This window comes from Hermetia illucens, chromosome 3 (genome assembly GCF_905115235.1).
Source record: "Hermetia illucens chromosome 3, iHerIll2.2.curated.20191125, whole genome shotgun sequence".
Classification (NCBI taxonomy): domain Eukaryota; kingdom Metazoa; phylum Arthropoda; class Insecta; order Diptera; family Stratiomyidae; genus Hermetia; species Hermetia illucens.
The window spans coordinates 118,870,501-118,894,144 of record NC_051851.1 but is presented as its reverse complement, the minus strand read 5'-3'; the positions used below and the strand labels follow the sequence as shown (position 1 = coordinate 118,894,144).

At 41.0% G+C, this 23,644-nt stretch overlaps 1 protein-coding gene across 1 annotated transcript in view; it reads left to right on the top strand.

Annotated features, from left to right (window-relative positions):
- The first annotated feature begins 9,400 nt into the window (after positions 1-9,400).
- LOC119652118 (fibrillin-2-like) overlaps positions 9,401-23,644 on the top strand; it is a 35,437-nt gene continuing 21,193 nt past the window's right edge. The window contains exons 1-5 of the mRNA XM_038056059.1: positions 9,401-9,840; positions 10,021-10,560; positions 10,719-10,916; positions 10,982-11,172; positions 20,693-21,117. Coding sequence (XP_037911987.1) covers positions 9,653-9,840; positions 10,021-10,560; positions 10,719-10,916; positions 10,982-11,172; positions 20,693-21,117 — 1,542 coding nt within the window. The 5' untranslated portion in view covers positions 9,401-9,652. The remainder of the gene's footprint in view (positions 9,841-10,020; positions 10,561-10,718; positions 10,917-10,981; positions 11,173-20,692; positions 21,118-23,644) is intronic.

The following is a 23,644-nucleotide window of genomic DNA, read 5'->3' as shown; positions in this document are numbered from 1 at the left end:
CTCTATTTACCCGCAGGAAATTGACGGGAGCGCATTCAATCTGACTGATTCTATCATATAAGCAGTTACTCGGCCCTGAAGAGCGTCGGTAGCCTGTAAATCTGTGACAGTTTTTGGGTCGAAGCAATGCTTCCACACATTTTCTTGGTTCTGCCTTTCACATACTTTCTCAAGTTTTTCCACTTGCTCAATCGGCATCAAATCTTTCGTTAGCGTCCCGCGGTTTGCGATTGTATACTTAAAATCGAACACTTTCACTTGAGCGTCCCGTGTCCTCCGTCTTTCCGCAGCAGTAGAGTTAACAAGTCCTGTCTGAGTCCTGGTCCCACCGAAGCTGCGAACAGATTGCGCTTAATTAAAGAGTATGTTGACGTTACCACCTGGAGATCAGCCTGATTATCTGATAGAAGTCTGCTATTAAGGATGGCTTCCCAAGAACACCCCACAATCTTCATAAGTTAAGTATATCATGGCTGACATTCTTTTCACGTATCCTTTGAGACTACCAACTGCCGCTTCAAAGGAAACGTTGCTGTATCAGGTGCTTTTCAACTGTGGAGGACACCTGCTGCCCAGCTTATTTTATTCATCCTTTTGTGAAATATACCTACATAAATATAAAACATACAGACAGTCTCCCTGTTTAAGATTTTGTGTGAAACAACAACGTCCAGGGCAGAGGCAACAATCAGTGAGGCAGCGTCTGATTAGTTGCCTCTCCTTTTCGAATTCCGACTTGTTAACGAATGGTTATGTTGAAAAAATAAAACTTGTTTTTCCTATTCGCTAGTGTTGATTCATTGGTCTTGCAAATATTTCGAAAACTACCTGTTCCCTTCATCAGTGGGTTTTTAGCTATTTTTATACTAATCTAAATCTATAATACTATTCTTATTAGTAATATGGCTAAGTTAGTTTATAAAAAACTAAATCCTGCGGTTGCGAATGAGAAGGGTTGACGCTCGATGAAGCATCATAAGGCATTGCAGAGTGCAGAAACCGACCACCACCTACTGGTGCATATTTCAGCGTTTTTCTCACAGAATGTGATAGTAAAGTAACAAAAGATGAAAAATGTTCTGAATTTACTAGAGCCACCAGACATTTTGCTAGCGAACTTAAGTAATTCCCGATCCTTTCGTAAGAGACTCAAGAACTCAAAAGTTAATTTTGCGATACCTTTACTATACAGGTGAAATTTCCTGGCGGATCACTGAACAATTCAAGTTTATTTCAATTATACGGGAAAATGATAGGTAGAATGGAATATAATGTTTGTCATATTGTGTTTCACCTATTGAAACAGGCAAGCAACAAATACAGAGAATTTATCTTTTAATGACTAATATTGCGAGGCATTGACAAGTGAATCCTTAAAAACGAACAGGGATTATATGCGTAGAGCGCGGAAGACCGTTCAGAGCAACTGGATGCATATAAAGTCGCCAAAAGGGAAACCTTAAAGCAAAAAATACTTCTGCTACGAGCGATTAAATGGTGAAGTGAACATTGACCCTTCGGGTGAAGCCACTACGGTATAGGAGAAAAACGTTACCAGAAATTAACTGTGCGTTCCGAATGAAAAAATACAATTTTTCGAATGAAAATCGGAGATAGTTTTCAACGCCCAAAACGACCCACAGCAATTGGTTGCAAGCCTAGGACTCTAATGGGATAGTTAATCTTAGCTGTAACTTCGACCACCAGTTTTCCTGTGAAAAGGGTAAACAGGTGATTGAATTCACAATAAGGAAGTGGAAATTGTTGTCGAAAATAGCAAATGTGTTTATCAGCGCTTTCAATATTTGCTTCCGAGGTGGAATGTTTCCGAACCAATTTAGTTCTTTATCCTTATATTTAAAACTGATAAGCTCTCGCGTTAACCATCAACATATAGACCAATTTGGTTACTGAATATTACGGAGAGTTAAGCCTGCCATTCACATACAGTTCGGTATGTCAGTTAAGCCTGAGTAGTCCGCATTTGACTAGCGGGCGTTACGTTGATGGGCATCCGTTTTGACTGTTCAGCGGCCAGTGGTCGAATGAAAAATGAGTCACGCCCTTATAGTGGAATAATTTTTGAAACCCGTTTCACATACTGGAGAGTATCAAGCAATGAGCGCGCCCGGCGGATACACCTACGACTAAAATCGTGTGCCGCGTGGCCTTCCGACAACCCGAAAAGGACGTAAGCAGCCATGTAGTTGGCGAAGAAGTGAGGATGCAAGGAGTCCTGAGTTCGCATCCACTTGATGACGGTTCACGACTCGGTACTCCGTGCATCGTCAATGAAAACTGCCCTGGGATCGCAGTTGTGTGGAAGCGCTATTGTGTGGAGCCGCTGAGCAGAGATTCGTCCGAGCTCCATGCCAGGTGAGCGATACGCACCACGGCTGGAAACTCACCGCCCCCCGGTTCCGCCTACCTGTTGACGGCACGTTAACAGCCGCAAGACCGGCAGAGCAACGAAGTAGAATAAATATCCTGCCTGGCTCTGTCAAGAAAAAAAAGATCTCGTCACAGTGTCTAACTTAATTTAGAAAAGTTAAAAAGGTAACTAATATGTCAGTTAAATAAATTGTTTTAAAAAATAATAAATTGGTGATTCACCAAAGTAGTAAGAACAACTTATACAACATTGAAAATCTTAAGATATCACCCCTCTGGTAGAAAACAATACGAAGACACGAACTTAGCAGACCAAGCCATCAGTGAGTTTTCGCTAATAAAATTTTTAAAGCTTCTCCGCAAAAGAAGGCAAACAAAAACAAAAAATAAATAAATAGCTAAAATATTCAGTAAACTAAGTCGGAAATTATTTACAATTTTATTTATTATTTTAAATAAAAGTGAGTTTTTTGGTCGACAAAGGGCAGCTACAAGGGGCACAGCTACATTAGCGCACTTGAAAAAGGAAATTAGCAATATTAAGAAAACTATTTTTTCTGGAAGTAGGCGGGTGGATAATAAGCACCAGTTCACAGCGGTAAAAAAGGAATCTTCTCTAGCTTCGTGAAAGCGTTGCCATCTTCAATTCACAGCAACAACAACAACAAGTTCTATCCAAAATTATAAAACGAGTCGGGAAACCAAAAGCTGGACGCTTCAGATATGAAAGGTTTTGTGTATTTTTTTTATAAAAATGAGAGTGGATATTTGTCTCATTAGTATCTAGCACGTAATATATGCATATATTATGTGAGAATATCCACATTCAGTCATTAATTTACAAAAAAGCGACAAGTTTGACCTATTATAACAATAACGCGATTTTCACCAAACTTGGTAGGATCATGCCCTATGTTATACCCTACTACTATTGTTACCAAATTTTTTGATGGCAGAATGAACTTAAGGAAGGTATTGCAGCCAACTATTAAAAATTATAGTAATATATTATTACTATAATTAACTTTATTTAAACAGACATCGCTATTGAGGGTATTTCAACACGATATAGTAGCAGCCTCCTGATTTTTTTCAGATATTTTGGGTTGCGTAGTTTTTGAGAATCGGTCCGTTAAAAACATGACTACTTTCGACCTCGCACACTCCCCACATTTCCAACAAATGTCAAAATTAAGATCGGCTTTGGAAAGTACTAACCGAGAGCTTTCATTTTGATACCCCTCTGACTATATTCGATGGAAAAAATAACACCTACCTTTCGCATATATAGACACCCCTTAAATTCGATGTTGAATTATGTAACTCACGGTATGCGTGAGCGTTCACACACACCTTTCCATCAAATTCGATGTGAATCGTTACAACCGTCTCCGAGAAGAATGCTTGTGACAGGCAGACAGATGGACGGACCGACAAACTAACTGACAGTAAACCGATTTTAATAAGGTTTTGTTTTACACAATTCATTTTAAAGAAACTAGAATGTGGACTGCAAAAAAGAAAGAACATTTAATTCCTGGCCAACCGTGCTTGTACAGCAGCCTAGAGTAATTAAATATACAGTCTACCCAGGGTAGCTTGACAAAAAGGTAAACTAAAAGCAAACTAAATTAATTTGTTGGCAATATTGAAGAATCTGAAGCATCTAACATACATCTTCGTCAGTTAAGGTTATTGTAAAACAAATTGGGATCGAACCTGTCATCACTTTTGGCATCAGAAGCTAATAAAAAACCAAAAACAATCACTAACGCTAAAGACGAAGAAACAAAACTATTCATAGGGCCGATTTAAAAAGGCAACTAAGGATTTCACTGCGGTAAAACAGCAATACTTCACATACCAGCCTAAGAGCAACAAAGGCCTATACGTTGTGACCGAGGATATTGAACTGAAAATGGATCCCAATGAAACAAAAGATGAACTTACCGAAATAGGATAGGCAGTGAAATCAGTCAGTGTCATAATGAAACGAAACAAAAAATCGCAACCCTTACTCAAAACTGAATTGAATCCAGAGGCTCGCAAATTGTTAAAGAGAAGTTCACCTAATATTCAATCCCTATCTTTTACACAAAAGAATCACAGTGGAGGAACCACATAAACACAATTGTCCTATCTAATATATGAACTGCCAATAATTTGACTACACCAAGTCATATTGTGCACTTTTTAGTGTGTGCATAATCTGCGGGGAGTTCCATAAAACTATATCTATGTGCCAAAAATAACACAAATGCTACAGTCAGAAAGTGGATAATACTATACTGCTGGAATGTATAAAGGCCTGAAGCGAATCACGCTGCCTATTCAAAGATGGGCGCAGCAACAAATAACTTCTATGACTAAAACACAAACTCTGGCTAGCCCCCAACTTACTTAATTTGCTTATTGGAATGCAAACGGCCTAAGCCAACACAGAGCTGAAGTTATCTACTTCTTGAAAGCTCATGACATTGATCTGTTTCTAATTTGGGAAATTACCGTTTCCCTTCGATTATCGCGGTCCTCATAATTTGTTGTCGTGGTTTCCATTAAAAATGAGAAATGGTAAATTCCCCGACCCCTTTATCTTCTATTTAGGCATTGTGGAGCAGCCAGACGTAGAAATCATGTGATTTCCTATGGTTTCAAATATCCTGGTTTCAGTGAGTTTAGAATATTAAAGGGTTGGAGAAACTCGTAGCGTGCTTTAACGTGGATTTAGAAATTAGGGTAGACAAATTCACCATACGCAACTCTGTCACCTCAGTCTTGTGTCAGGCATATAGGTCTTATTAATAAAATTATCAGATCAGAGCAAGGGTTACTCAGGAAAGTGTACTGACTCCTTTACGGTACCTAATTTACACCGCAGATTTTCTTGTTACCGGTTAACCAACCTCTGTCGACGACACAGCAATCTTTAGTTCATATGCAGACCCAAAACTAACTTCTTTGCAATTGGAATGGTATCAAAGAAAAGTAGATTACAGGCTTCATCTGTGAAGGAGTCGAAATGCGTGCAAGTTACTTTCACTTTGTGAAAAGGAAATTGTCTCTACGTGAAGGTCAACGACTCTACTATGCCCCAATCGGAAGACGTTAAATACACCTTCATAGAAGACAAACCTGGAAACGACACAAGAAATGTCAAATGCAATTTTTCACACTGAAATTTGCCACTCATGTCCGCTCTGCACACTACAAACTCCGTAAGATACAAGTCAAACATTGCAATTGGCTCAACACGCAGCTGCTGACCAATGGAACGAGTTACAATCAATCAAAATAACTAACCCCGTCGGCCGATGTTTAATTCAACTGTGCTCCTCCAATTGTTCAGATGGCACATGCTACCAATTGGCAAGCCGCCATCCTCTGGCCTCTTATCTCCTTCCTGCGGATGCAGTTCCCAGTAAAAGTCTAATTCGGTTTTTCCGATTCTGGGAACCAAGCGCTTGCGTCTTTTCAATTACCGTAAAAACAATTCCAGAAAAAAATATAATCGTTTGACTGCGCGTAGTAATTATTATCTGCGCTGTAGCAATAAATAGGGACGATGTATTTATGCCAAATTCCGAATTTTCACGTTTCGCCAGGATAATCGTCAAACATGTGGACAACTAGGACTACTCTACATTGTTTATAGAACAGAAAACATTAATAGGAGTTAATACAATGAAAAAAAAAGACCAATCAATTCAAACCAAAAATACAGCAGTTACTTCGCGACGATAATCTTTAAACTTCAAGACCTTAAGCAAACACGTACTGACGCGAATTAATCCTCAGGAATCACCGCTCAATCCACATGTTTACGATTCCCACAAGACTCTCGGATTACCAAAATACCATCCCAACCTCCTAATTTGTTACAACATGTGCACAGGAAAAACTCACGTCCACAGTGCTTATGTACAGGGAAACACCAATCGAACTGCTCCCCATCGCTGGGAATTATAAAACTAAAAACAAACAAAAGGGATCGCGCGAATTCAATCTTCCTCGTATGTAGTCAGAGGACAAAGTGAGGATGAATTATTGAGGACGGAACGACACAGCATATAGCCGCCTACCTCCGTATTTCATCAAGGATTTATCTCAGCCGCCACTTCATCCCAATGAAGAAGAAAGAATATTAAGTTTACAAAATCTGAAGTGAAGAGATACCTGTTTCACATAAAGTTAAGGAAGGACACGCTTCAGAAGACCGGACGGCAATACCTTTCGGCAAATAACCGCAAAGGCCCGTATATCCAAAGACTTCTGGATGGCAGTCAATTACGAGACGTTAAGTTTCCAAGGCAATCACAACAAACGATTAGCTCTTGAAGTGAAGTTACAAGGTGGGGAAGGAAAATTGAGGCTTAGGAACACTTGCTTCTGGCGGAAAGGCCCAAGTTGGGCGCCATTTGTAATAACTAAAATGAGGATTGGAGATGGTCCAACGAGCATCCTGAGTGGCGGGGACGATCTAGAGGGAAGAGCTATCTCAAAACCTAAAAGAAATTGACTAAATTGACTGTGAAGGTTTACCCGCAAATATGTAAGTTGACGGAGAGACGGAGCGCTTCAATGAAGCTTCAATATTTGTGGGCAGACCTCCGCGGTCAATTTAACTAATATCTTTCAGGTTTTGGGATAGCTCTTCTCTTTAAGTCATCTCCGTCAACTTAGGATGGTCGTTTGACCATCCTTAATCCTCATTTTAATCAATGAACGCGAATTGTTAAAGTACTTTTTAATATGCAAATTTTACGGTATTTTGCAGCTTTAAACCTTCTGACAGCCCTCTATCTTCCACTTAGCCTTCTGACAATGTTTGTCCTGTATTTGTTGGTCTTTGCTAGATATTTATGCTAAAATTCAGTCGTGCAAGAGTCGGTTTCTTTCTTTTGTCTGATAGATTTGATTGGTGTGCGCGACAACAGGGGCAACACCATTTGATGCTGCTTCGCTTGCCTATTATGCTCACTTCTGCCCACAGCTACAGGGACTCTTGACTTCCAATCCCAACATAGTCGGCTTTCTGCTCCAAGCAGCGTGATGCGATTGAGCTATTGTACCGCGTCTAACCTCAGAAAGTGGAGGGCACAGCTGGTCTATACGATATACAGTATCATGGAAGTACTTGTAAATAGGGGTTTTACAATGGGCTTTCTAAGGTCGTCAACGGAAGGCTTCTCATATACAAAGACATGCATCTCTTCAGAAGAAGCACTGGATCGCAGCCCCCAACGGTAAAAATTATTATTATTATCAATACACTCAAAAAAAACAAATCCGTGGGGGTTGAAAGTTCGCCTCAGAAATGCTCTTTACCCCCAGTTTCTATAGATGCCGTTTCTACATATTTTTCTGTACATTCTGGGAATTCTAGATTTTCCCCGTTTGCGAAAAGAGCAGATGGTCATTAAGATTCTGGAGAAGAGCACCCGTCTTCAGTGCGACAAATGAAGGGATATTTGCGTGCTCCGTGCCATAGCAATTGTAACAGGTAAAGTAATTCTAGAATGCACCAAAGAGCACGTCTAAAGTTTAATTGACAGTCTCTCTCACATCAGACTAGTTTCGGCTCTAGATCCTCCTCCACTAGCCACTAGAGTTTGAGGAAACGCATTTTGCTCCTTGTAAGCGATTACGTTTTTCCTGGATATGGAGCGGTTCAATGGAAGATATCTTTCTTCAAATACATTGACCCTGATGATGACATCTGCGTGCTCTCACATCAGGCTGCACAACTTGGTCAAATATCTTGGTATTTGGAGAATGAGACCGGGGGAGAGAAGTGAAGAAGAAATCAAGGTTCAATCGTTAGTCCAAAGGGTCATCTTTCCATGTGCAATTGACATTATTCCAGGGCAGTGTTCTCCCTATTCTGTTATATGGGAGCCGCACAGTGCATATATAAATTAGAACCCAGAAGTGAACTTTTGATCCCTTGCGTTTTCACGCAAGGTTTCGATAAAGTTTAAAGTGAAAATGTTATATATGTACCGATAAAGTTAAGCGTTCAAAATAGGGCTATACTATACTCTCTGCTTAGTTGACTAACAAAAGATTCAAGGTCATAAAAATTTCGACATAAGCAAATAGAAGCAGGTATTCCACTAAGTGATATTCCAGGATCATTGCAGTGCTTCATTCACATCGTTGACATTCCTAAATCTCATCGTCTATAAAGGTACACTTTTGCACAAGGGGCGATTTATTCAACATGTATGTAAGTATATCAATCCACGACCAAGAGAAATTATATATATTGGAAAGGTCGAGAATGAAATGGAACAATGGAGAGTTAAAATCAACCAGATAAATTGCGAACATTTGTACCACATACTTACTCGAAAGGACCAGTAGGATGACAATAGGAAAGGAGGTCAAATAGTGACTACGGGCAGCTTTGAAGCTCAAGATCTAGCTGAAACTTCGTGGTCGTTCAAAGAGTGCACAAGTGTACACAAAAATCGAAATATGTAGGTTAAAATCTTTACAACCTCACTTTGTTGACACCCGAAAAAGTTATTGGACCTTGGAGATATTCCGGCTGAAAAAGAAATCTTTGGAACTATGTAATACCAAAACATTCAGAACGAATGCGAAAACGGAACGGGAGATCTCAAGACAACGTTTCAATACACTGTTTTTCGTGAGAGACTATTTGGTGACTTATTATTATTTTCTACATTTATTAGAAAGATGCAATGAATGCAATGTTTTGTAATCAAAAAATTAATAACTGGTTATATGGCGATGCTCATGCTGATATCCATATTAGAATAGACAATCAATATTCAAAGCATTTGATGGAGGTGGCAAAAACTATCAACTACGACACGATTTTCTAGCCTATAATTGCCAGTAAATTACTATCATAGTGCTTTGACTAATGATCATCTACCATACGTACATATATAGCTTTATCCAGCACTTTTAACTACTTTGGGTTTAAAGCCGAAGATATATCCAAATGCGTAGAATACCTGAGATAACTTTTGAAGCAGAAAAAGTGTAGTCTGCTTCTAGCGTAAAGTACTTTTTTGCACATCTTTAGATCATTGATACAATTATTCCAACCGTATTTTCGGCTGACCTCGAATTTTGCGCCATCATTCCGTCATACTACCTAGTCCCCAGTGCTTTAGCAAAAGAACGTCACAAACACTTGAGTAAACACAGGAATACATCTTCCATCTAATTATTTTGGATAGTTAGTCCCTCTTGAAACTTTAACGGATTGAGATACATATCTGAGACGATGTCGATTCTTATGAAATTTTGTTTTTGTGGCTGGTGGATGATCGCTCTATGTGTTGCTTTGAAACCGGTTCAAGGTCAAGAAGCAGAACACTTTGCTGTCGGACCTCTACCCTCAAATATAGTGCTACCTCTGAAATACTTTGAAGGATTCCATATTAGAGCTGGAAAGTGCATTAAAGAAGTTCCGTAAGTATGCCATAGCAGCTGGAGTTGTAAAATGTTTAGTGCTGCAAGATAAAAGGAAAGGGCAGGTATTGTGAATGATATTTGGGAGATATTGGTTCCGAAGCATAATTATTCCAAATTTTAAGAATATGTTCAAAAGCTGTGCACCTAGTCATTCATTTCATTCTTATTTGATTATAGAACGAGCTCACTCTACCCGAAAGGACATCAGGTTCCTCCCGGCAATGGATCAAATGCATTTCTCAGCGTAGTGGAGCGTTGCTGCGAAGGTTACAAACGCTACAAACATGACCGACAATATTGTGTACCCAAGTGTTCGAACAAGTGCCAAAATGGATTTTGCGTTGCTCCAAATGTTTGCATCTGTTTCACCGATCATGTGCGCAATCTAGATAATGAATGTGTCACTACGTGCCCCATAGGATGCCTGCATGGCCATTGCCATATGAATGGAACCTGCACTTGTAATCCTGGTTACACGCTAGACCCGAATAAGAAATTCTGCGGTCCGGTCTGTAGTAAAGGTTGTGGAGTGAACGCAAACTGCACGGCCCCCGAGCAATGCTCATGCCTTCCTGGATACCAGCTGAATACAACTACGGGGTGTGAACCTCTTTGTATTCCTAATTGTGGAAATGGAACATGCATTGAACCGAATGTATGCCGATGTAATGCAGGCTTTGTTTTGAAGGATAAAACATGTCAAGCCAATTGCCCCAGGTGGGTCCCAACTAGACATTTGTTTTTCCATTTAAGGGCTGTGAATTGTATGATACCATCCTATTTTTAATCTTCTTTTTAACATAATACATGGAAAAAGGATTCCAGACATTTGTCCCCAAACCATTTCTGAACCCCTCTCTGAAAACTCATTTTAGAGGATGTCAAAATGGACGATGTGTTGAAAACGATAAATGTGAATGCGACGCTGGATTCAAGTTAACTGGAAATGGCACAATATGTGAACCAATTTGCTCGAAAGGATGCGTAAACGGAAACTGTACAGGACCTGAACATTGCACATGCTGGGCGGGATTCGAGCTTAAAAAGGGATTATGTCAGCCAACTTGCAAGAAGTAAATATTAGTAAATCTGATATTGAATAACGATCCGGTTCTTAAATATTCTTATCGTTTTGCAGGGGATGCCACCGGGGAGAGTGTATCAAGCCAGACGTCTGCGTATGCAAAGCTGGATATACATTGAACAGTCGCGGTACAGAGTGTAAACCAGTATGTGAAAGTGGATGCCCAAATGGAAGATGCATTAAGCCTAACAAGTGTGTTTGTAACTTTGGTTACAATAACGTCAGTGGAGTTTGTGTGAAGTGGGGTAAGATTTCATTTATATTCTGTATAATATTCTTTCTGATGTACTTATGTACATGGCTGTGAACACTCAATTCCAGATGTTAAAGGTCGACTTTGACCTATCGAATATTGTTGAATCTGCTGTTTCCTAGATCTGGCTTTCCTGCCTGTGCAAATAACTTTTCCCCAGGAAGTTTGGCGGTGTGTTTTTCACTTCACTGACTGAATTTAGTTACTCTCGAAATCTATTTGCGTATCCTTCATAGTCTTGTACAAATATATGCCATTACGGTTCCGTATTTTCGTGCTTCAGATTCTTAAAGGTTGAGGTCGTTATAAAGTTTTCGAGCTTCCGCTAATGCGCTCCACAATGGCTCCTCAGAAAGCAAATGGCAAGCAAAATGTGTATGATGCCCACGCACATAATAAGGCTTCTACCCTTGATAATGATAATATATTTCAAAATCCGAGAATTATCCTGACAGCCGAAGGTGAGAGGGTTGGTACCCAGATAAGGTCATGTTGTAGAGAAAATCCTCGATTTTTAAACAGTGACGTTTTTGTTACCCAACGAATCTACTGAAAGTGTTTCATTCAACGCAGCTCCAAATATATACACTCTGCAAATAAGTACCCCGAAATCCATTTGAAAAAGGTGGACGAGTTACTATAATCTGAATGACGACGAAGCACCCAGAAAATAAGTGAGACTTTAATAATATCTACTACTAACCTATTGCATTTCTACTCCCTTGAGTTGCGGATTAAAAAACCACTCAAAGTATTTCCCGCTTGTTGTAAAAGGCGACTAAAAGGTTAGCAATCCGTCTTCTTCTTTTTCTTCAGTCTTTGTCCCGTTCACAAGCGGGGTCGACTCTTCGTGATCGGTTTCGCCATTTGGCTCTATCGAATGCCTGATCTGGGTGCAATCTCGAAGCTTTTAAATCCCCATCTAGCATATCAAGACACCGTTGTTTCGCCCTGCCTTTTGGCTGTTTATCATGCTTGTGAGTGCCTCGGAAAAAAAATGAACTTATTAGTGACGACCTTTGATTATAGAGCAACATAACGGTATCGATAGCCTGCTCGCTCTCTTCAACTTGGCGAGAGTTCTAACGTTACAAGCTAAACATGCTAGGATTATGTGCCCCCCTCTCCCTCTTTCGGCACTCTTCCTTTTTACTCCGTCAAGACTGATGTGAACCCGGTGCCGGATTGATGCTTACGTCAAAATTAAGGTATGCCCGCATTGCTCGGGAGCCGGTACCGGACAAGATACTGACTTCGAGATTACAGTCCGGCATGAGGAAAATTTCAATAGTATACTCTGACATTCTGATCGTGATGGACGATCTGGATGTGATGCCCTGAATAATCCGCAGCGAATATTCACTCGGTGAAGTTCGACCTATTGTTAATGAAACAGCTAGTCACCGCAACCAGCTAATACGGACTATTCCCCATAATAGAAACGAAATCGTTTCGGTAATTAATATGCAGAAATTCGCTGGTCTCCCTGCAAAATTGTTCATTACATTCGCTGCAAGGAGTTAAAATTCGGAAAAGAGGCACCAACCTTCAGTACGACAATTATTGGGGTGTTTGCATGTTCCCTCCCATCGCAAAGATAACAGCTAAAATAATCCTGGAAGTATCGACAGAGGACAGGCTGATTTCTGCTTTGGAACTTTCGGCGCTAACCTACCATAATCAACACTGTGCGTATCATTTTGGAACAATTTGCAGAGTTTAGAGCCTCATTTCCCTTGCTCTTCATTTCGACAGCGTCAGTCTCACTATATTGAAGTGTTCTAGGTGCATTTCGGGAAAATCAATGATAACTAGCAACTACTATTAGATAGAGAGAGCCAAACAGCTCTAGATTTGAAGCAGGAGGGAGTGGGATGGAAATAAAAGTAAAGAAAAGCGACGTCCTCAGTCTTCGCTTTACGGTAAAATTATTCTTCGTATTTCTCGCCAAGCCAAGTCCGTTTGTTGCATGTTACGTTTCTATCCCTTGTCCATGACTCTTCACTCAATTGTAATTTATTAACCTCTACTCTTCAATATTTTTCGTAATCGCCTTATATTCAGCAGGACTAACGTTTCCTGCTCTCTGTCCTTCCCAAATAAGTCCTTATCTTTGCCTCGAAATACCGGTATATAAGGAATAACATTCATTATTCGGCATTTAAAAAATAAAATTTGTCCTTTTTCCATTACATTCTAGACCGCTACCCCATACCACTCCTTCACGACACACACACCCGACCTTGGACTTAGTAATACCATCAGATCCCTGTAGTTTCCGAAGACATTTCAAAAACGGCAATATGCTCATCTGTCGAACTCTTTGAGTTCAGTAGCATGACTTTTAGACTGTGCAACGCGGCGCAAACCTTTCAAAGGTCCATCCATTATATCCTGCGCAGGTGAGATTCCTCGGCCACCTGATGACCCCTGAAAGCATCCAACCGGATCCAGTCAAGATGCAAGCAACTTCGAGCTTCACGCTTCTAAAAACTGTTAAGGATCTGAGGAGGTTCTTGAGCATGTTAAACTTCTATTGCCGTTTCTTGCCCAAGGCCGTCCACCATCAATCGGTCCTTAACACCTTCTTGTCTTAGCCGAAAATGAAAGATTCCATGAGCCAGACAGACAGTGTTTCCACACAATCCACCCCGACATCATTGGTCCTTTGCGAGATACGCGCGGTTTCAGATATCCTCACAACCATCGAGAGGTTCAAGCGGTGGCCTGAGGCGATACTTCTGAAAGACATTACTACAGAATCTTGCGCAGAGGCCCACTGTTAAGAATGGAATTACGCTTTGGTGTTCTGGCAATTGCAATTACCGACCTGGGAATGCAATTTGAGTCCTCCCTTTTCACAGAACTGGGCAAGCACCTTGGCTTTAAACACCACCGGACAACCGCGTACCACCCGCAATTCAATGGAATGCTCAAAAGGTGGCACAGGACGCTGATGACCGTTATAACTGCCCAAGACAACCTTCCTTAGTTGCAGACAATGCCAAAAATTTGCTGCAAGTCACACGGAGCTGGTGTACGGGGAGAACCTGAGGCTCCCCAGCGACCTTATTCCCGACATCAGGTCGGGACTCAACACTACCGGTCTGTTGCGGTTGCTCAAGGATGCAATGCCAAAGCTGAAACCGCCACCACCCGCCAACCACGCGAAAGTCGTGGCTAACTTACCTAGGGATGGGGAATCCTGTACGCATATTCTAATTAGGGCGGATGCTCTTCGGAAGCCCCTGCAGCTATCTTCGAAATCCTCCGGAGAGCCGACGTCATTATGGCCTCAACGTTCGTGGCACGGTCGCCTTTGGCTTGCGGCAGCAAAGTTGAGACCGCCGTACGTCTAGTTTCGCGTTTTGGTTTCAGCTGGGGGCGGAGTGATGTGGCGCAAGGAGCAACTTGCATGTTTGATGCACGCAAGTGTGAATCGTGGCGGGCATGGCATCGAAAAACAATTTTTGACAGCGAAAATTGTTTTTGATGTTATTTTCAGTTCGAGCAGGGAAACGAGAAAAAGAAGAGCCCCTCTCAATTTAATTAAATAAATATAATGTGTCCGGACAGCTGAGTGGTTAGAGCACAAGGCTGTCGTACGGAAGGTCGCGGTTCAAATCTCGCTGGCGGCAGTGGGATTTGTATCGTGATTTGACGTCGGATACCAGTCGACTCAGCTGTGAATGAGTACCTGAGTCAAATCAGGGTAATAATCTCGGGCGAGCGTAATGCTGATCATATTGCCTCCTACAGTGTTCTGTAATGTACGGTTACGGTGTTCAATGAAGTGCTCTAACACGCTTCAAGGCCCTAATCCAATATGAATTGTTGTGCCAACGATCATTATTATTAAATATAATAAATTATTATGAATTAATAAATTGTTATTGATTACTACAAGATAACATTAAGTATTACTTCCCGACTATTTGTAAAGGAAAATCCCTATTCGTCCGATCAACGTGATTAATCATTTCATGAAGTGGTTAGTGATAAGAACAGGAAACATGTAGTCATTGCAATTAATTATAAAACGATTCAATTTCAGCACAAATAAAATTCTTTGATCAAGTCTTCTAAACTAAAAACTCAAGGGAATTGTGTCGGATGATATACTTGAGCAGTTGGTGCCTCAATGGTAGAATACCAATATCGCGGACACCCTTAGGAAGGAACTATCTTTCCCGATTGACGACACTGTTAAAAATAACAAAGAATAGCTCTCATCCTACAATTTGTGTCTATTAGTTAACATCCGAGAACCACTGTATTCCGGGAGTGGAAAAAATGTTCTTTCTACCAGTGGACTTATTGTATACTCACCGACTATTTCATCGACTAGATGGTCAGCCAATCGCCGGTAGCAAATAAAGCCTGTTAATTCTTTGTTTCACTACACCAGCGCCTAGCATTCGCTAAAGGCATCGCCCTGTGTTTACCTGATTGCAGACGGACGGGCCGGCTTGAAATATTTGCCGCTTGCCGCAAATTCCAAACCTTCACAAATGTTTACCTTAACTTTGGATATCAAACACCGTCATCGTTTGCAAGTGCGTTACACTAGCTACTGACGTGCAACCAAGTTGTCTGTTGCACGTGTGTGGGCAAGTTGCGGTTGCTACAACCCATCCAACCAACCGCAACTAGTCCACAGACATGCAATCTCGCTGCAACTGCAACTTACCCACAGATGTGCAATTTCGCTGCAGCCAACAACTTGCTTGACAATTTAGTTGCACGTTTGTCGCTAGTATTAATGCGGCTCTACACGTTTGCCGCTTGCCACAAACTCCAAACCTTGCAACTGCAATGTAGAATGAACATTCCACGTCCAAGTCAGCAAGGTTCGTTCACAAACTTCGTTTCACACCGCTCCTTCATCTCGCATACACATTTTAGGAAGTTTAAACCAGTTAAACGTCACGCAAATTCCCCTTGATTTGTGCCAAAAAACCGACACTCGACCGGATTAGCGGCAAGCGCTAGCAAACCTACACATACCAAACCAAACACAACACTCTATCCACATACTAGTCGGACATCAAAACGTTTCTCCGTCAGAATAAACACTCCAGGCTACCTGAGAAACATAGTGTCAGCTACTTTGCAGACATGGAGCTAAAGTACGAGAGCGACAAAGGCACAAATTACTATTGAGTCTCAACTGAAGTCTCTTAGGGGTCGGTACTGGGTCCACTCATATGTGATATCCGCGTGCATTTACCAGAAGGGGTAAAAGTAGTAGGTTTCACCGACGATGTTGCCGTGATTGTAGTTGCAAAGCGCATCCATGCTCCTGTACCAGCTGGAGCATAAACGACTAGGGAACGATATTAGACAACGCGACGTTAGTTATGTTCGGGCTGTTGCCGGTACACATCTTAGCTGAAGACATGTAACAAATTTACATCAGGAGAACAACAACCCAAGGCACGTGCAATTGATCAAGAGCGACCATTGGTCAGATGGCAGACCCGATGGGAAAGCTCAATGAAAGGCCGACGGACGCATAGAGCTAATTCTGATCATCCGCCTGTGGGAACCTGTAGGTAGCAGCTAACGCAGTTTCTATCTGGTCACGGTGGGTACCGCAAATATCTTCATAGGTTTGGGCATAACGACTCGCCAACATGCCCAACCTGTCTAGACAAGGAAGATGATGCAAAGTATCCAATATTCTATTGCAATTGCTTTGCTATATATAGGACCAACATAGTGAGTCCGCGTGAAGTAATATCTAACGACAATTCCGCGTGGTGATTGGTTGAAGGATACACGTGTGTGGTTTAATACGTAGTCGTGGATTTACGTCCACGAATCGTGCACGTCGATGGCTTTGAAAAATTTCACATCCTGGCTTAGCTGAAAAAAACACCCTACCCACACGTTTGAGTTACGACGGTTTGTTTTTTGTATGGACGCCAGATGGCATCCAAGCGCCAGTAAACCTTCAGAAACCAAGCCAAATACCCTATCCACACGTTTGCATTTGACATAGTTTTTTAAGGTTTGGCAAACATGTTGATGGGACTATGAGATTAATAATAATAATTAGATTTGAATGTAGGCGGGATTTGGGTAACAATTTTGAAATGAAATTAACAGGATGATTGAAAGCTACTCATTAAAATTACTTTATATTATTATTATGAAGTCAGGATGGGGTTGAGAAAGTAGAAAATGGGGTGGTGGGAATAATCGGAATTGCTGTGCGTCACAAAAATGGGAAATGCTGTATACAATCAAGTGAATCTCACCTTCAGCTCGAGGATTGATAAATCGTGAAACCTTTTGTATTAGGGTCCGGAGATGCAGAGGTTGAGAGAAAATTCAAAAAATTCCAATTGTACATATGTATGGAGGAGTCGGATCCCAAAATAGAAGAAATAAGAAAATTAAACGGCATTGCAGATAGAAGATGTGTCCAAGTCCAAAGAATTATTTTGCAGAGAGATGCCTCCGCATTATCCCAATACTAAAAGTACACATGGGAAAACTGATGCAGGCAGTTGGGGATTTATAGGGATGAAGGACTGTTTATTGACTCGCTACCGATATCGAGTAAGCGTAGCCCGGAACATCCAGAAATACCAGTATGAATTCAATTATTCATATTGTATGTATGTAACTTTGGGGAGGGGGGCTGAAAAGTTTGACAGCTGTCGGACTATCAGTTTGTGACAACTTTTTTAGTTTGAAAAACTATTGCTTGTTCGGAAAAAAATGGATAAAACAGAATGTCGTCTGTTAATAAGTCATTGCTTTTTGGCAAAAAAATACTGTTGAAGCTAGGGCTTGGCATGATAAACATATTCGGACTTTGTGCTGGGAAAATCAACCGTTGAGAAGTAGTTTGGTAAGTTTAAACGAGGCGAACTGAGCACCGAGGACAATGCAAGTAATGGAAGCCGCAGAGAGGCTGTTGTTGACGAAAACATCGAAAAAGTTCTCAAAATAATTTTTAATGACCACAAAGTGAAGTTGATTGAAACAGCCAAAAACGTTGACGATTCTGAGCAGTGTTTGAAGCTCTTTCTCCTTAAAAAAACTCGAATTTATGTGCCGATATATCACAAAGGAGGAAAGGGGGAAACATGGCTCCATTATTTCACACCAGAGTCAAAATGATTGTCAATTGAGTGGACTGCACGTGGTGAACCGACTCCAAAGCATGCAAAGATTTTGTTCAAATCTCCGGCTTCTCATTGTGTAGCCGCGACAGTGCCCTGCCTACGTCAGCGCTGACTTAACAAAGTTAAAATTTATTTCAAGCGGCAATTCAGCAGGACATCATTCTTCGGAACCAAACTTGTGTAAATTTATAGCGGTTCGCTAACTACATCACCGCTTGACGTCTATCAATATCATTTTGACGCTCACTTCGCTTTGTTCATTGTGTCTTGTAGCCTGTTTTTTTTTCTCTCATCGTGCTTTTTGTGGGCAATAAAATTAATTAATATTAATATTTCGTTTTTTTTTTATATCATCTCGTTATCACCCTATCGTGAGTTTGCTTTGAAATTCTTAAGAAACCCGGTCCCAGTATTTTTCTAAGAACGCGTTTTTCGGACATTTTTTTTTTTAAGCGTTCCTCAATCAGACGTAAAAGTTGGCTAACAAGGCTATGGCATCAGTATTTTGGGATGGTGGTATAATATTCATCAACTATCTTGAGAAGGGAAAGACCATCATCAGGGACTATTACATAGCGTTATTGCAGCGTTTGAAAGATGAACCTCAAGACAATGCACCGCGTAACAAATCAATGAATACGATGGCAAAGTTGCATGAATTGGGCTTCTAATTGCTTCCGTATCCACCGTATTCTCCTGATATGGTCCCGGTGACTTTTCCTATTCTCAAACCAGCCATTTATTAAAGGACACGGAAACGAATAGAAGTTTTAAGTGCAACATTGCAGCGCTATGAATATAGATTTTATGGGGTAAGTGGAAATAGTATATTTTATAAGTATATTATAGAAGAAACATAAGTTTAATTTTTAAAGCAAATAAGGAAAGTATTGCTTTTTAACTCCGCGCAGTAAAAATATTCTTTCCTACTGGAAACTTCTAACTCCCGGAAACCTGCAAGTGAGCGGCCACTCAATGAACTTCCACGTTCGCTCCAAATCGCAAAGTTCATTCACACACTGTATTTCACACCGCGTATTCATCTCGCACAAACATGCACACATGCTTTGATTTTTGCCGGCGGCAAGTGTTAGCGAATCTAAGCAAAATACCCTGTCCACACGTTTGCGTTACAACAGTTTGTTGATGGTTGACAAGCGTCAGGACACGCCAGATCGCCAACTGTAACTGTAACTGTAAACACTCTGTCCATATGCTTGGGTTTGAGACTTTTTCAGAAGGCTTGGCAAACATGTAGATAGCACTTCACATATACTTCATCTTTCATACCTGGAGCGCCGAGTTTCCAGTATCCGACATGTTTTATTTTCCAAAGTAAGTTTCGCTTGCGTTTCATTTTTCGTCAGATTTTTCCGTTTCCAGGTTCCGGTGTGATCCCGCACATTGAATTAATGACACGTGGAAGCTTTGATAATAACATGACAGCAACTCTAGTGTCCAAAAGGGCCATTTTATTGAGCCTGGCTAGAACAAGGTTGTATAAGCGGGTGTTGACTAAACACTTGATTCAAGCTGTCTTTGGATGCTGGCAGGCCTATACGGTCGTCACCTTTCGGTTATTGGGATAGCTCTGGTTTATTCCTTTTTGTTAAGTAAATGTTTTCTATGTATTCTGCTGTACAACAATATTAGGCTCACAATTGGATTAAAATCATTAGTCACTAGTTTTCTTCAGTCTACTTGAATTGATTAAAACGCTTATCTACATATATATATATTATTCGGAGTATTACATTTAAAAAAACCGAGCGATGTTGAAGGAGTTAAATAGAAGGGGATGTTTCTATCCATTAATGCCATTTTAGTACCCCATTAATGATATTTTGAGCTGTTGAGAATTTTCTTTTTTAAATCTTTTCTACTCACTAAATACGGGGACAAGCAAATTGGTTGAACGTTAGCCGATGGAGGTCGTTACCCCAGATTCGAACCTCGCTCGTATTGAGCATGATGATAATGAAACTGTGGCACGGTTTAATTGAAAATTAAATAAGAAATAAATAACAATACAAAGGAGAGACAAGGTGGATGCACTGTACTCCACAAGGAGGGAATAACAGGCATGTAACTTCCCCTCTTCTGACGATGATGCACATTGTGTATGTGTACTTTACTACTTCTGATGTTTGCTCCACCCAATCCTTTCTTACCTTTTACCATTCATAACTACATTGCCCCAGTCTTCCCTTTCTTTAATATGTTTAATATATTCGTTGTGCTATACATTTCAATTAAATTAGTATCAATTTTTATATTCTAATTTTAAAAATAAAATCATTGATATGAACCACTATTATCAAATAAATATGATATAATCTAAAACGTTTTTTGTTCATAATTTATTCAAAAAAGAATGGAATATGCAGACCACTCCTGCTCCTATCCGCACGACTCATGCCCGGCCGATATTCAACCCTGTCGTAAATGTACATCCAACAACCCGCACGCCGCTGCACACGACACAAGCGCAGAAAATAATCACGACAACGCTTAAACCAATTTTCAACCCTCCGCTAATTGTTAATCCTCCAGCAAAAAATCCGCAACCCGCAAATCAAACTACGGTTCCGTACTGTATTCGAAGCTGCTTGAATGGACACTGTGTCGGACAGAATATTTGCAAGTGCAATCCAGGATATGCAATGGAATTTGGTACGTGGTTCAGATGCACTCCATACTGCCCTGGAGGATGCCCCAATGGTCATTGCACTGCACCGAACTTCTGCACATGCAATTATGGTTTTGTTAAAAGGAATGGAATATGCGTATATCAATTTGCTTAATTTTACTGTTAATTTTTATGTATATTCACAAATTTGAAAATAAACCTAGGTCTTAACCTTCATGTTGTCATCAAATTTTGTGAAAAACAAACCCTTATCGAAGTTGCTTTACTGTCTGTGTGTCCGTCTTTCTGTCTGTACGTCACACGCACTTTTCCCAGAAACGATTGCTCGATTACGAAATTTGCTGGGAAGCTGCGAACTTTGAGCCCCCAGGCATGCATTAAGGAACATCATTCTACGTTGAGTTTAATGTCAAGGGGAGTGTACATTTTTTTCACCGAATATAGTCATCCAAAATACCAAATGGAAGGTCTCGATTAACACTTTCAAAAACTTCTAGCATTTGATGCGAAAGGAAGTAGTGAGAGAGCTTGAAAGTGATCATATCTTTCACAGACCCCCTGCAACCGAAAAATCTGAAAAAAAACAGAAAGCTTCCACTGTACGGTATCTACACTCAAAAATACCCTCCATACCGATATCTGCCTAAATAAAGTTTACAATAGTATATTACTATATTTATGGGAAATTGACTGCCAACCATCTTCAAACATGAAATGCAGTAATGTAGGCTATATTATGGACCATGATGCTACCGGGTTTGGTGGAAATCGCACTATTACTAAAAAAGTTATAATAGTTCAAAATTGTTGTTTTTGTTTTGTAAAAATTTGCTGCAATCTAAGATTTTAAATTTCACACTAAAGCGAATAAGTCTGCGCAACAATCTGGGCCTTGAAGTGTACTACAGAACTTCGTTCAAGACCACAACCGTACACTGCAGGATTTCAGTACCCTATAGGAGGCAATCTGGCCAGCATTGCGGTCGCCCATGGTTATTACCCTGATTTGACGCATTCATAGCTAAATCGACTGGTATCTGGCATCCAGTATCTGCCGCCAGGGAGCACTGAGCCATCCGGAAACCAATGACATAATATATTAGGTTGTTGCATATAAATGGTCGATTTGGTAATCAAATGAAGTTAGTTGCGATTTTGCTATATCAAACCACCACCAGTTGGCGCTGTTGGCATCCGATAATGAAGTATAAATACTCCTACATTTAATCAAAGAGTCATTTGAGTTTTGACCATTGTTTTGATAACAGTGAATCGAAAGGAAAAAAGAATGGAAAAGAGCCAAAAACGTATACTTTTTCTGTATGAGTTCAAACTCGGTCATAATGCAGCGGTGGCCGCCAAAAACATTAACAGCGCATTGGGAGCTGATACTGTAAGCGAAGGAACCACACGGCGGTAGTTCGAAAAATTCCGGTCAGGCCGATAAGCCACGTGAACATCCAGGACCATCGATTGATAACGACGAGCTGCGTTTGCTAGTCCAATCCGACACACGTCAGTTTGTGAGAGACATTGCAGAGAAACTGGGCCTATATTACTCGACAGTTGGTGGCAAAGCTCGACAAATAGGTTCCGCAAGAGAGAGCAAAATATGGCGCTTCGAATGGAAATTTCCAGTTCTTTACTCACCCGCAATAAAAGCGATCCCTTTTTGCACAGAATAGTGATATGTGACGAAAGTTCTGGCGATTTAAAGTGAGTACTTGCCATGTAGGCATAATCCCACGGTCCTCTTCGACGCGGATTGATTTTGGGACCAATCAGAGCCCCGCCATGCAAGCACAGCGGGCCTGGTTTATACTGAGATTCAGCATTCATACCAGTGGATGCGAGGCCTATCTAACACCTCTGCCGCAACTAAGGGGTACGGCACCCGAGTTGTACAGCGCAACTCCACGCTTGAGCTCCGCGATGTAGGCATAACCACAACCACCATGAAACTCCCACTAGGATGCCAACCGCAAATAACCGGGTCGAGAACAGATACTCCAGGAATTCTACGTCCCGGTTCCCATGGTACCAGATAACCTCCGGTGAGGCTTCGTGGCCGAAGCTACTTCAGATGAGTCCCTTGCAGACTGGGGTCTGATCGCCCTCCTCGAGTACGTGGAGTGGAGTGATGAAAAGTGGATATTATACGGCAATTGTCGCGGATCAGCACAATGGCTAGATGCTGATGAGCCACCGAAGCATATGCCGAAACCGAGCCTCCGTCCGAAGAAGGTAATGGTGACTGTTTGGTGGTCTACAGCTAGAGTTATCCACTATTCTTTTTTGGCACCTGGAGGAACGATAAATGTACAGAAATAATGTGCCCCTCGAGGAACTGAACCAAAAATTAAGTATTCAACGGCTAAGATTGGTTAACAGAGATGGTGTGATACTCCTTCATGACAATTCACAACCTCATGTATCCAGAACAACGGTTCAAAAGTTGAACGAATTGCAGTATGAGACTCTGCCTCATCCACCATAGTCACCGGACCTTTCTCCAACCGACTACTCCAAATGCTTAAGGATCATTTTTTGGCAGAAAAACAATTTAGGAACGAAGGAACTGTCAAAATTGCCTTCAACGAATTTATCAACACCCGACAGTTGGACTTCTTCGAAACTGGCATACATGCTCTTGAATCTCGCTGGGAGAAGTATTT